The sequence below is a fragment of the Ambystoma mexicanum genome, chromosome 7p (assembly GCF_040938575.1).
Source record: "Ambystoma mexicanum isolate Mex_15411 chromosome 7p, UKY_AmexF1_1, whole genome shotgun sequence".
Taxonomy (NCBI): domain Eukaryota; kingdom Metazoa; phylum Chordata; class Amphibia; order Caudata; family Ambystomatidae; genus Ambystoma; species Ambystoma mexicanum.
The window spans coordinates 703,859,684-703,875,522 of NC_090939.1; the positions used below are offsets into that span (position 1 = coordinate 703,859,684).

General features: G+C 43.8%; 1 protein-coding gene across 1 annotated transcript in view; it reads left to right on the forward strand.

Moving 5' to 3' along the window:
* Positions 1-15,839, forward strand: part of BMX (BMX non-receptor tyrosine kinase) — a 628,237-nt gene that overhangs the window by 253,546 nt on the left and 358,852 nt on the right. Inside the window, exon 6 of the mRNA XM_069636784.1 lies at positions 5,715-5,834. Coding sequence (XP_069492885.1) covers positions 5,715-5,834 — 120 coding nt within the window. The remainder of the gene's footprint in view (positions 1-5,714; positions 5,835-15,839) is intronic.

Below are 15,839 nucleotides of genomic sequence, written 5' to 3' on the forward strand. Positions count from 1 at the left end.
CTCAGGAGAATCTGACAGAAAAGCTCTGCCTCTCCAGAAAGACTAGAGTGGACCCACTATGGCATTCCTTTCCCCTGATCCAACGCAGACAAATGGATCACAGACCCTTCTTGAAGGTGTTATCTCTGTGAAGCTCCTGACCATGTATGCATTGCCTGATCCAGAAGCAAGCGCCCCTTTGCTACCAGCACTCTGAAGATTCCCTGTTTCAAAATGATGAGAGAAGACACTGCATTTCTGGTCACCGAGCAAGGGCAGTGGTCAGGGACGTCAATTGGGGTTCTCCCGACCTCTGCCATTTCCCCAGCGACCTCTGGCATAATTCTGCAACCTCTGGCCTGGCCTGGAGCTTGCATTTTTTTAGAAATAGTTTGTTACAAACTATTTATAAAAAACAAGCAAGCTCCTGATGCCACCGACCCCAGGCCTGGCCAGAGGAAGCAGAGAGTTGCTTGGCGGGCCCGGACGAGCTATGCTTGCTTAGCAACCATAGCTCGAGTAGTAGACCTGAAGGCACTGGCACTGCATGCCGGTGCCTTCAGGTCTATTACTTGAGCTCTGGTTGCTTGGCAACCAAACCTCCTCTGGGCACGAGGCAGGGAAGCAGAGCAGAGCGATGAGGGATGCAGCAGGCCAGCCAGCCACACGAGGATCGTGCACAGGCGACGGAGGATAGTGCGGCAGGAATCGCAGGACTGGTGCAGGTTTGTTCTGTACAGCTACTCTCGTAGCTTGCCAGTCCCTGATCACCATCGAGCACAGTGCATGTTACTTACTGCCGAACCTGGTTCATTTATATGCACAGCCATGCCTATCTCTGTTCCACCTAGCAGTACCAGCAGCAGTTACACAAATGCATTGCTGGGTTTGCAGTACTAGACAGCGCATATGCATCATTCCTCTCAAATTTCTGCCATTGTAGTGTAATATCGTAGTGTAATATTGTTTTGCAATAATACGTGCAGTGAAAAGAGATAATGTTTGGCATAAAAAAGTCAGTCAGTTCTCCTTCCGTTTGACAGCACCCCCCCCCTCAACCGCACTACAGCCCTGGGACCAGTGGTGCCCAAGTGGGAATGGAACCCCCTGCGCCCGGCCTTGTTTATGCTGAGGCAGGCACAGTCCGCCAGCTTGGGCCTACCGCTCAGCCCCCTGTGAGCTGTGCCTGCTCCTTCTAACCGAATTACGGGCCCGACACGGGTCTAGAGGCCGGTGCTAATTCAATTCCCCCAGTCACTGTCTCGTGTTTCTCCCTCAGAGTCTGCCCGCTTTTATTGTTTCTGTGACAGGCCTCGGTGGCGCAGTTATTGGATCTGTCACAAGGAGCCCTTTCACCTGGGCTGTTTGCTCAGAGGCATGCTGGCTCCCTTGCCCTAAAACACAATTAAAAGCAAATAAAACAATCTGGGACTTTTTCCACCCTGCTTTTTCATTTCCATTTCACCCTGTGAAAATGCTTCGCAGCATAAGCACCCTAAAGAAAAACAGCCAGTCCAATAGATTCTGTCAATAAATTGAGGGCCAAATGCCACGGATTAATCAACCCTCTGAGCTCAACCTTGCCCAACAGTGCATTGAGCCGGCGTGACAGTTCAGTGTGATCACACGCCCACACAGGCATACGGGGTATTAAGAGTGCAGGCAGCACGTGTTGCTCAGGAGTCCAGTCAGTCAGGGTCACATTGCCAGTGTCACATTCCTCCATCCTACAGCAAAAGTTCACACTCCAGCTGGGTGTAGGTCAGAATAGCCCAATCACAGTGCCAATGGTACCACCTTCCATGGTTTGCTTAGAAGTGCACACATCTATGGTTGAAGAAAGCAATCGCAACAGCTGGTTTCAGTGTTAGCAGGGGGGATAACATCCTCCCACACCTCTAGGATACGTACTCCGTCCCCAGGTCCGCAGGTTAAGGCACATGTGAAAGAGCAGTTTGGGCTCCACTGCTCCTTTAATCTTAGACAAAGATTATAGCTTACTTCTGTAATGGCACAGATGGCTTAAAAGTAATGCTGTTGAGGGCTGAAAAGCGCAATTGCCAGTGGTTATGATTATTTCTAAGTTTCTCCTTCCGCCACTTTGCAGGTGAAATTTGTGGCCCACGCAGACAGAAAAAGCTCATTGACCTGCCAGCCTGGGAGAGCTTTTTCAACCTCATCCTATGGCATTATGTCCCCATGCTCACTTTCACGTCCCATATCAAGAACCAGGAGAGGGGAGGAGTGGGTGGGCTTACAGAACCAGTCACAAACCTTTTTTAAATTGAGGCTGGAGTGGCTCATTTTCTAATCGCTATAGCTGGTAAGATATCTCATTGGGTTGAGCGCTGGCTGCTGTAATGTGTGTGTGTGTGTGTGTGATCTACCCGTTGCAGGTTCGACTCCCAGCAAGGTCAACTCAGCCCTTCATCCTGCTTCGGTTGATAAATGAGTACCAACACAGGTTGTGTGATATTTTATATACAGTTGTTCTAAATGAAGTGCTTAAGCGTAAGTGCTATATAATAAAACATCCTTATCGTTTGGCCTTGCATTCACAGTGATTTGGTAATATGGGCCTATACGCACTGATATTAATGATACATATGGTGATCCATTCTTGTATGAAATGTTCATCTATTTACAGGGTTATCGTGACCATATTGTTTGTAGTGTACTTAGAAACAGTGCTATGTGATGCCACTTCCTGTGATGTCACGTGGGGCGTGGTCAAATTACATCACTTCCTGTGATGTCACTCTTGGGGTGTGACATTGTGATGTCACTTCCGCTACCCCTGGCATTTTGGTGAAATGACGTCCCTACTTAACAGAGAGCACCAAGCGCTCTTTCAGATGTAAATATCATGGTGCATAAATAACTAATCAGAGCCCATGTGTGCAACGGATAATCCTAGAATGACAATGTCATCTTTGCGCCTATAGAAAGGAATTCTTCCCAGGCCAAGCACTCACATAAACTATTGGTTCACAATAGAGAGAGGTAATGACTCACATTTTTCTTTCACCTTCCTGATCCATAGGTTTCACACACGTAATCAATGTGCAGACTATTCCAAAGGGACACAGATCAGCCCAGCTAATAGACACCCGAGCGGGTCTGTACCTGGCCATAAAATGAGGGGCACACACGTTATTTCCTAGATGCATGCCTATAATTCAATCACAATGCGTGCCTACGATATAAGGTTAGCTTGTAGAGTCTAGGTGAAGTGTTGACTCAAAAAGCATGAGGGTAATCATGTGAAATGTAAATGTACAATGCACTACATGACTCGTGTTCCATTTATGCGCCTCATCCATCTCAGTCTTACTTCCGCCACTCTCTCCCACAGATTGCACTATATCATCTTATGAAAACATTTCTATGAACTATTGTATGTATTGAGACTGTGATTTTACTTGATACTGATGAGAATCAGATACCAACTGCGCTGATTCATATGTAAAAGACAGATATTATTTGCATGCAGGGAGATGCAAACAAGGTTTAGATGTAATGGGATGCACATCTCAAATGTATTGTTAATATGTTTAATGATTAGCAAATTAAACGGGGGTGCAATAGAAAGCCAAAGGACTGGCGAAACAATGGACACGTGCGTCAAATGGTAGTTGTAGGCTAATCCATTACATTGTTGAAACTGAATGGGTTACATTCATATGGTTGCATGTAGACAACTGAACATGACCTAATATTTAGATTAAACTAACTTTTACAAGTAAGACTTCATTGCATTTGTTATTGGGAAGTTATTGATACTGAGCGCATGATTTTGTGGAGGTAAACATGTTCATTGCAATTTCACATTTGACTGGTAGGTTGTTGCAGTGCTCTCCCCACCTGATGCAGACAGTATAGCCGAGCATACAAATACATCTAAATGGAAGTAGCAATGGCGCTGTGACACCCCACTATTTCCCTCGTAGCTATGTAATAGCATTAATGTTACATAATAGTAGTAATCATATATGGTTTTCCATTGATGCACAATAGAAATACAATGCCACAATAGAAAAGTATAGCTAGACTGCCTGCACCAATGTATCCCAGTCTATCTAAGTAAAAGCCCTCATGTTTGCTTTACCTTTGATACCCAATAGAAAATACCATGCCGCAGTAAGAAAGTATAGCTAGACTGGATGCAACAAAGTATTTCAGTCTAGCAAAGTAATCGCACACATTCTGTTTGCTTTACACTTGATGGCAAGTTTACATGCCGTGCCAAAATAAGGAAGTATAGCTAGACTGGCTGCGCCAAAGTATGCTAGGAAAGCTAAGTAATAGCACTTATCATGTTTACCTTACCCTTGATTCCTCGTATAAAATGCCATGCCACCATAAGAAATTAGCTGAACTGGCTACCCCAAAGTATGCCAGTCTAGCTAGGTAATTGAACTCCTCATGTTTGCTTTACCCTCCGTTCCCATTATATATGCCACACAATGGTAATAAAGTATAACTAGACTGGCTTCACAAAAGTAAGCAAATCTAGCTATGATATATAACATTTTGCATTTTTGTTTTACCCTTGATGTCCACTATAAATTTCATGCTGGCTGCCAGTAGCTCTCCATATTAGAGGCACGTGCCAACTCCCCCTCTATACATGTAATACTTGTGTAGGAGCGCGATAGATATAAAATACCAATATCAATGTAGTGCAGGAACACAATTTCACAGCACACCAACTCTCATTCACACAACATTCACTCTCTCATTCACCCAGACATTCATACAGCACTCAGAAAACTCCTTACATGCATGCATACTTAAAAACAAACATACACATGCGCAGGCGGACACAGTCACACACACAGACCCGGACAACCCCACTTACATTCATGCATACATACAAACCCATTAAACAAATACTCATAAACATTTTAACTTATCTCCTGCTCACACCTCTGCATACTGACACCATGATCCCCAACCGGAAGGCCCGCACAACACAGTGCACACCGACTAACAGAAAAGGAGAGAACTCCTCTCCTGTCAGTCGGCATAGCCTACGCTAGCAGCGCAATAATGATGGTAGTGGGACCAGACCTCCAACGCCTGCCAGTCTTTTGTTATTGCACGTTAAGCATTTTGCAGAGGCTCCACAATGGAAAAAGAAAATAAATTGCAGGGGGATGTGCCTGTGCCCAGAGGCAGGCATCACAACCCCTGCAAATAACACTGTGTTGCCTGTCACTCAGCCGAGGGGGCGGTGCCAGCCGCAACTCTAGATGTGATGATGGGGGACTTTGCAATAAAACGGACCTTTGAATCTTTTCATGGTAGGTGTAAGCAACAGTTATACCAAGCATTCATTCAAGCAAGTTCTCTGAGAATTCAAATATTGAGTCAGGAAAGTATTCAACAAAACATTATTGTTATGGGAATGTTACAGGTGTCAGGGAAGGAGGAAGAAGAAAGGGCAAGGGGCAACAACAGTCAAAATAATTGTACAGAGGTCTACTCACATTAATGCTGCACCCACTAGGCTGTTTCTTATCATTGAGGGCAACAGTGAATTTTTGCTCTTTAGCGTAAAATCACATCAATGAATGGGAGTTGTGATGTTTGCATCAAGGGACATGTATTTAATTAAACAATTGATATTTGGTTTTTATTTTGAGGCCTTTATCAGAGTACTCTTTATTTTAAGCCAAGATATTATGGCATGGATACATCATCTTACTAATTACATCCTCTTTCAATTGCAGAGATCACAGGCAATGCTGACCTACTTAATACATACCACAGTGGATTCTTCGCAAATGGGGCGTTTCAATGCTGCAATCGAAAATGTAAAACTGCTGCCGGATGCACAACCTGGGAAAAATGTAATGTCACTTCTTTACCCTTTGCATGCTTGAAAAATAGTTATTTCGAAGAGTCTTAGATTGTACCAAGTCTGAGCAGAGTAAAGTGACCAATACTTGAGCAGATATATTAGAGGGCATTTCACAAATAAGGTTGTTTGCATAGCAGGTGTTCTCCATTGGGACTGCGGTGCTATGTGAGGGATTTACTCATAGCTTTTCAGTGGAGCACAAGTGTTCCACTGTTTAGGCTATATACGTATCAGGAGTGTGCTCAACATCTAGATAACCATTTATTCCAGCACCACAATGGTTTGGGCTCTGCTCACATCAGAATTCCCACAAAGACTGCCCTTAAAGTACCTATATTACTGAAGCTTGTGCAGACACTTTCAGCTATATTAAAGAGGCGAACAAGTCAACGCAGACAAAAATGACTGTGCATTGACTGTGGAGCCCTTTAAGGCACACAAAGGTCAGAAATTACATGTTTTCCTTGCACATTTTCGTGTGCATGACCAGACAAGGCTCAGGGAAAAACAATATCTGTACTGGAACATATTTCTATGTGCTTAGTTGGTGTGGATGACATTCTTAAAAAACCTCCACGGTGGGACCCCCAAATCGTTTACTGAAGATTCATCCCCACTCCAGCAATGGGATGTGTCATTGGCGCTGGCAGATCGTGAGTTAAAGTACCCTCGCACTTCCTGGTCTCACGCAACGTTTCGTTTTCCAATAACGAGCCCTGGATGTCAAGTCAAATCAACGTTTTATTGGTCAAGCCAAGTGCTGGTCAAGTTTGTAAAGCCAATAAGAGCTCTCGTGGGAATATTTGTCAAGTTTCTTTAAACTTGTTTTGGCAATCAGAGCCCCTGAATCTTGTAAAGGGCGTTCCACGCCTCATCTAAGGCCCCGCTCACACTCTGTACCTTTGTGGGTTTCTCTAGACTGTGAGGCATGGAGTGCTCAATGCAGGCACGGACTGGGTGGTTCGAAGAGCCCTGGAACTGGGTTTTAAGGAGTTTTTAGTATTTCCAGCTGTTTGCTGTTGGACCATTGCCTAGTTTCTTGGCATTTAGTGTGTTTTTGTTGCATTTTGTTTTAGTTTTTTTCTCAGAGTTTTGGTAGTGTGTTAGTTTCCTCATACAACATAAAAACAAGAAAAAAAAGGCCGCTCCTCTCATGACCTTTCCCTTTTGTGTCCCCTTTCATAAGTGCTCTGTCCCTAATCCCATCCCCAAATAAACAACACACTAATCTGCTAATGATACTTGGTGGCTGCACCATGTGAGAGAACCAGGGAACCTTAAGGTGTGGTTGTGCCTTGTGGGAGAACCTGACAAAGGTATTGTGTGACTTCACCCTGTGCAGGGGCTCGAGACCCTAAAGGGCTAGGTGCATCCTGTGGGAGAGCACACAATTGTTCGTGGTTGGATGAACATGGAAACATTTGCTGACACGTCGTGTGATCACAATTCAATACAAGGACTTGAAAAGCATTACTTACACAAAAGGTAAGGGCATGTGCAATACAACAACTGGTCAGGAGCCCTCAGTCACTTCTACAGATATCCACCACAAGATAAGGCCACTCCACTATTCAGTGTTTGTCATGTACTAAGTGACATGCACTAAGTAACAAATCGTCAGTACCATGTCAGCTGTTGTTTTGGTTATGAATAAGTGTCATTTCATGGGCTTCCTCAATGAAATTATTGTTCTTTCAAAAAAATATAAATTGTGATACAAGTGGCACTGTGAGGCTTCTCCTGCTTTCAAAGACAATATCCCCGGCCAAATTAAAAACTCTTTCAGACTGAATCCTGTCAGAGGGTCAGGTTGGCAGTTCAACAGCAACTCCCACAAGTGCCGCTGGCCAGACAGAGCACATGCTGTAAAAATACTGTAATGGGTCGTCCATCCTCCTTTCCCATGAGTGTTCACTGCCTGAATTTGGAACCACCTGCGGGGTGGTCAACTGGGGTGCGTGCCACCCTGTGCTAGTGGATGGTGTGTCCAGAGGAGGTATCTCCCTTCCTCTCTGCTAATGATCTCTGTCTGTTTTCTGCACTGGGCATCTGGCTACCCTCTGCATACCTGCACTTCCTCCTGGCAACCCTCACACTTGGGTCTGTATCTGCAACCCTACATTCCCTTTACCTGCACTTATCGACACCCGTTGACTGCACTTAATTCATGCACTTGCTACCAGCTGGCCGCACTACCTGTTGTTGTTTTTATCACATCCTCAGCACTTTCAACTCCTCCTTTCCCCTTGCATTTTCCACTTTCCCTCTCCCCTACACTTGCGCGTTCTCAAAAACACTGGGCCTTGAAACACTTGTGTATGGGCGCGATATGAATAAAATATCATAACATATCATATATGTTACCCACAGACCACCCTCACTAGATCCCTGCCCTAAGGAAGTAGGCAATCACAGGAATAATGTCATCCCCTACTCAATATGAAGGACCTTGAAGGAGACGAAAAACAATTCCTACACCACCTCTACATCAAACATGGACACCCAAGGACAGATGGGGATAGACCCAACCCTTAAAGAGACTTCTTCCCATTAGTAGAACATGCTGAGACAGCAATTTAAGAATCAGATCCTGACTCAAACATGTAGCATTGGAGAGGGGATAGGGAGGTTCCATCGGTGGATATTCCATCAAAGGAGAAATCATCAAATTTTTTCATCGAGTTTTGTCATAAATGTGTGTGAGTGCTGGGCCAGGTTCATAAAAAAGGTAGAGGGGGCTTGGGGAGGACGATGTGGGCTATTCTCCTGCATACATTTGTAGCGAAATGTCATAAAAGAAAAAGAAATTCAATGTAAAAAACTCAATGGAATCACATAGAACTTTGGAGAGGAAGCCTATGCCTTCAGGAAAATAATGCTGCATCTGTTTAAAGTAACCACATAGTAGGGGAAAACGTGTATCCCCTCAGCACTGATGCTGGAGAAACCCTCTCATACTAGGATTCACTTGTGTGTTACCTTTCAGAAGTCACACAATTACAAAGGCACACATTCGTTTTGAAGAGATAACCAAACAGAATGTGCAAACACAGCCGCAAACAATTCCGGTCTCCCAGCATTGCAAGGATTACAGATTTACAAATCCCTTGCGGCAACGGGAGTGCACATGGCATAGACATTCTTCCTTACTTACCAGATAACAAGCTCCTAATCCACATGCCAGGGGATATGATATGATATGGCATTTATAACACGCCTGTACACAAGTTGTAAAAGCAAAAAGAGAATATCGAGGCTGAGTACCCCAAAAGGAAATACACCAAACACAGGCTTACAAAGATACACAGATCTTTATTCTACAACTGAACAGTTTTCAAAGGAACAAAGTATCAGATAGCTATCTGGCCCTCAGTACATCACAGTGAGTACCAGCCCTGTCGGTGTGAGCAGTGAGTGGGGCTGTACACCAGAACACTCACTCTTTTTATACAATTTTCTAACATGATGTCCAGCCCATCTACAAGTTAATCATTCCTCGGGCTAGGGGTTCGTGCCGCGTTCACTTCTAATTTATTCATCTATATGCATATGGATTATTCCTAGTTTATACACAAATAAGGCTACCTCACCCTTGTGGCGCTTAGGCAGAGGTTGACATGATCTAGGTGCTATTGGCATCTGGATATGAATGATCAAATTCCATTTAGATTTGTTCACAGTGCTTAATGCATACAGATTTTTATGAGCTATAGAATAATACATAGCCCATGTCAAAACAAGTCATATCCAGATGCCAATAATTGATTTGTGCTATGTTTCAGTGTACAGCTCATCATACCCCTGTATACTGATCACTGTGGTCGAATTTTGAATTGCATTTTATATACAGATGAATCTGTTTTGTTCATTGTCTATTTGTTATCACTCTGTTTATCTTTTTAGAATAAAATTTATCTGTATTAGTTGTGTGTTTTACGAGTGTAATCTAATTATGTTACACTAGGACCTAGAATCATGTCAACCTCCGCCTACGCGCCACAAGGGAGAGGTAGCCTTGACTCACTTTTGCTTTTTTCAGTAGCTCCCATCTTACTCAACCAATGATGGCTTTGGAACCTGCCAAACCACAGCCCAAAGACAAAGAACATGATCATCAAGTTGCTCAAGTCGGAGTAGACAGATCTTACAGATGAAGCTATTGTGAGAGACTCTCTTTGTGAACTTTGCTAGTGACATTACACGTTATTCCTTTCCTGTTGTAGATTTCAGAATAAACTCTCTTCTTTTACCAAAACCTTTCAGTTTGTCAGGACTCCTTGTGCATCCCACCCAGCTACCCAGTCACAATAATGATCAGGCATCTGTGCAACCCATGGTCTGCTATCTGTTCCTGTTGTTGACACACCTGTATTCCAGAGACCCTGGTCACTGTCACGGGTGTCTCACAGATTCTCCTCCCTGCAGGCTGACCCAGCACTACTCACACATCTTTCATTCAGTGGCAGTGTTGTACTGCCTGTTGATGTCATCAAACTTAAGTTTGACATTGCCATAGTACCTGACAACATGTTATCTGGTTTCTCCAATGAATGCTGCTAGCGCTTCAGCAAAGCATTCTTACACATTTATAAAGTGTCTACTCCTCATTATGCTTACTGTGAGTCTTCCTCCTTCGAAACATTTGCACGTAAAGCAGCCACTTTTACTTCGAAACACAGGTACACAAAGGAAGCCAACAGGTTCACACTGGTAGCTTTAAATCCTACGAACAGCAGATCGCTGCGCAAGGCTGAAAGCAGGACGCTCACAAGCTGTGCCTCATCAGCATCGCCTGCCAAGGCATAGATTATTGCCATACTGGCCAGGTTGAGCTCAACCCGGTAGACTAGAGGGTTAACCTCATTCATGAATGAATCATGATCCCTAGCCCACTTGGATGCCTGCTTGAAAGTCAGCTGCCACTGACACAGTGTAAAAAATATCATCTACATCTCTGTTGTGACTGAATGTTGAGTAATCTTTGATGGCATTACAGTGCTCAGGTATCCTGTCCAAAATGTGCAAAGTACAGTTCGTACAGGTGGCCGCTGAGATCTTAACATTGTGCCATCTCAACTTGTGGCATAATAGCATTTGGTGCAGTTTATTTTTGGCATGGCAAGCCCAGCTTAATGGTAGCTAATCTTCTTGGGCAATAGGTGATTAAAAGACGTACAATTTCATATAAATGTTTGTGACCAAGAGGTGACAGAACTGCCAAAACAGGAAACATTATTGTGTAGTCAATTCGTAAGGCAGCAGGTACATTTAATCAAATAATGAGGATGTAACCATTGTGCCTCCACCTCCTCTCCCTTATCCCAGATGTCACCTGCTCTGTGACCTTTCCATTGAATCACTTTAATGCACACCATTGCTTTGTGCCAAGCTGCCTACAACGCCTGACTCCTTGGAATAACTCTATGAAAACGCTTGGCTGGTTTTGGTGAAGAAAAGGCCACCCATTTTTTTTTTTTTTGTTATACACCCAGACCAGGGGGTATCACGGCGTATTTACAGACAATGGGAGAATGCAATCTTAGAATGTACACAGAGGTACACAGGAATAGCAGTCAATAATATACAACAATATACATAATAGTCAGATATTATACAACAATATACAAAGCAGTCAGATATGTACAGTTAATTGGAGCGGATTAGTGCTCTGGTTCCATTGAGCTCTGACCATGTGCTGTGACCATGGTCCACATGTCCATGGTAAAGGGGAACATTTGTCACAAGTACTACTGTAGTGCTCTGCCTAAAATAGCCTTAGACATTGATTCATGGAATTATGTTCGAGTAAAATCGGGATTTGCGTGCCATTCTGCCTGCAAATCCCCATTTGTGAAACAGGGATTTGCGCGCAGAATGGCACGCAGATCCTTGTTTTACATACAAATAATTCCTTGAATCAGGGCCTTAGCCTTGTTGAACAATTCTGTATCTGCTTTGTGAGATAAAAAACACGTCCTGGAACTTCCCAGAGGTGATTGACTCATTCCAAAAGGTACCAACGTTCAGGGTTTTCCACAAAATAGAGGCTAAGTTATTCATTGCCAACATTATAGCCAGAGTAGAATCCAGCAAGAATTATCTGTCATTGAACTTGTGATGTTCTTGCCATGCTCACATGCTTGCACAACACTGGCCTGATGTGAATGGGGATCACTACTTTGTGCTGATAGGGTACAAGGTGTAGAGGTTTGCGTCCCACGAACAAGCACTGACAGGTGAAGTATTTTCAGTGGTAATTGTGCAAGCTGGTGGATGTATGCTGATTGTCTGATGGTATCGGATGGGATGTTCCAATGATCTTGTGATTTCTTCCCACGTCTTTGGCTGGTGCCACTGCACATCGGACTGCATATATGTAGCACCACATGTGGTCCCTGCCTTCCCTTATCACACTGTTTTCTAGCATAGTATGTGAGTGGGAAGTTTTTGTTCTTTATTCCGTGTGAAGTACTGCCACTCTTTTGACTTTCATTGTGGACTAGCACACAAGCTGGGCTCGTGTTAGCAGGACGGTTGTAGCTTTGGTGGTGTTTGTAGTGTTCTGGTTGCCACATAATGATGTGATGTGCTTTCAAATTTCTGAAAGGAAAACTGTTTCTCAAAGACTCAGGTTGGAGCCTACCCCAATAAATAATACAGCCTCTGTATCTGTGATTTCAGTCTCATCGCCCTCCTCAGTATCATTGCTCTCCAGCAAAAATCCTCATTCCCATCTAGACTCTGATGGATCCTAATCTTTTTCTTAATCACCAATATTTTCTGACTTATCACCCACTTTAAAACCCTGAATGCATCAAAAAGCGCTGGTTAAGTGAAACCAAATCTAACTCTCTTGCTGGCTCCCCAGGCTTTAGCTACCTCTCCCTACTTTTCTTCTTATTCCATGACACTACATTCACCCCAATTTACTAACCCTTCCCTACATGTTGGAAGCCTATTTCTAGCAACAACCTTCTGCCACTCTGAAAGCTGTCTGATACTGAAAAGCACTCGAACTGTGGGCCAGATTACAGAAATCTTGCATTGGTAGAAATGCAAAGTTACACCGCATTAGGACTAGGGCAAAACATATTGGGGCCATATTAGAAATCATTTGCACCGTGACAAGTTCAATTGTTCATGGATCAGCCCTAGGGCAAACATTTCCCTAGTGCATAACATATGCTCTTTCAGTGCATTTTTGTGCCAGTGCAAAGTTTGCCCTCGTGCTAATACGGAATGGTATTAGTACTAAGGCAAAGTTTGCCCTCGTGCTAATACGGAATGGTCTTAGTACTAAGGCAATGTTTGCCCTCGTGCTAATACGGAATGGTAGTAGTACTAAGGCAATGTTTGCTCGCGTGCTAATACGGAATGGTATTAGTACAAGGCAAAGTTTGCTATGTTGCAAAAATGCCTTGAAAGTACATGTTTTTTGCAGTAGCCATATTTTGTCCCTAGTGCTTATACCATGAACAATTGCATTTGTCACAATGCAAATGTTTTCTAATATGGCCCCAACGTGTTTGCAGTAGGGCACACTTAGCTAATGCTAATTAGGTCCAACTTGTCACTTGCACCGGTACAAAGTTTCTATAATCTGTCCCCGTGTGTTTTAATTTGAGCAATGTGCTCGAGCTTCAGGCAATTTTTCCAACACGTTTTTTGGGGTTCGACCTGGTCAAATCACCTGAAATTTGGGTGATTCGGTTTTTACTCTGGAAAGTTTGTCCTTGCCTAAGAACCTTCGCGAATAAGGGATGCATTTGCATCCTAAACTCGGCCCAGGTTTGCCCACTCAGCCCCTGCACTATAAAATGTGTCTTAACCAAGAGGTGCACAAAGAGAAAAGGAAAGATACATAAAACTACTTTGTGAAGCAACTACTGTGTAAATTGCAACTCGATTCTGATTGGAGTACACATTTTTCATATGTTGCTTGCAAAAACAATGATCATAATCCAAGGTTGCTACATTGAGATTGCAACTCCTTTTTACATTAGACATTCAGTCTAAGGGCCGTTTGGCACATCTTGTATACAGACGTACCGCTGGACATGCATGGAAATTACTCTTCCCAATCACGCGGTTTCCAATATTTTCAATCTAAAGTGCAAATTAACTTTTTTCCACCCAAAACCCTGAATTCGAAAGTGTCAAAAAATCCATCTTAATCCTTCTTAAAATGTTCTCAATGCACATATTAAAAAACGTGGCCAGTGCATTTTGGGCGTAGAGGGTCGAGATGTGGAAGAATGCAAAAGCGTTGTGCTTTTCTCCTAACTAATGAATTTTGGTGCTGGGCTCAATCTTTGTCTCCAATCTTCATGAATCATCCATTTCAAGATGGCTGCCTTCGTGGAGCAAGCAGGCACAGATGCAGGGAGGGCTTGGGGATATTCCTTAGATGGTGCATCCTGCATATTACTTATATGGAGGAGATGCATAATATTTCCCCACCTCAAAAATAAAAATAATAACCACAGTTTTTTGAATAAATGTGATATAAGTGCTACACCAATGCAGACGGGAGACGTGTATTAGTCACAGGAATGTTATATAAGTATTATTATAGCACATGACAGCCTGCTAGCACCATGTAAACAAACTGTAAACAATTTCCTTATTACAGTATAGTGGAGAAATCACATTTAATAATACAATTACGTAACTAATGTAGCTCGAATACATTATTATTGTTGAGTTGCACTGTCACAATACCTGCTGTCTGAGCCAGCACAGAGCAGAATCCTAGCTGCTACTTCTTGTATTTGGGCTCAGGCCCTTTTCCCTTTTTTCTCTGTTCTAACTTTCCAATTGTTTTAGTTTCATTGTAACATGTGGAATATGTTCTACCCTGGCACTCCAGGCTTGTCATTTGATCTAGAGACAATAATACTTACCTGTTGGCAGAGGTGTAGCCAGGATTATCGAACACGTGGGGCCTGAGGCTAATGTAGTTGGGCCCACCGCCGTGACATTAACAATGATAAATGCCTGCACAGGGATGCTGAGTGGGCAATTACAGAGGTGGGTCGTGCCTGCTCAGGCCCCAACCTATCTAAGCCTCTGCCTGTTGGAAACACCCTGCAATATTTATGATATAAACACAACAGTGACAACAGACTTGGTAGCCGCCAAAACCCATGAGCACAGAACATGCTTAATGATGAGTAATGGCGTTAGCATGGACAGCCTCTCCATGTGAAAGGTATCTTAAGTGGACGAGGGATTGGCATATCCAGTGCAGGTGCTAGCATAACACTGCTGGCTGTGCGGGCTAGGAAACAAAGACCTCCAAGCCACTGCAATGAGCAAGGCAAGCAATGCCCTCGCTTTGACAACTAACATCACATTGCTTATATCACCTGCCAAAGTGGACTCCACTCTGGGCCATGCACCACTCAAGCACGCGGAGGTCAGCGGCGGCATGGAACAGGGCTGCATATGTGAAAGGGAGATGCAGTGTCATCACAGAGCAGGGCTGGCTGCCACATGGCAAACGTTATTGTAATGCGCCTGCAATGCAGGTTTGCTCTGCAACACCTGCTGGCAGCAGCGTGGCAGACCATAGTGACAGCACAGGGCGATGTGCAGTGCAGGGAATAAGCCGGAACAAGATGGAGCAGCTCTCTGGCAAAAAAACATCTTGGAAGAGTGCTGCTCCGTCCCCCAGACCCAGGGGTATCTGCTCTGACAGCTTGCAAATGCAAGGTTTACAATTCCACACCAGCACCTCCCTGACACAGCAAGCTTTGGAGCCCTCCCTTACATGCCCGACTGAGCTCCCCCACTGCAAATATCTCTGTGTTTTCCCACCCGCCCGAGCGCAGAGATGTATTCTTTTCATGGCTTGGGATTTAATATTAATGGGGTTTTATTCTAACCGGCTATTCAATCAGGTTAGAGGAGAGAGACAACCCCCTAACTACAGCCATTTGACATCATTGTTTTACTGCATGACTCTCCATTCTCCCTGCATCTCTCCACGATC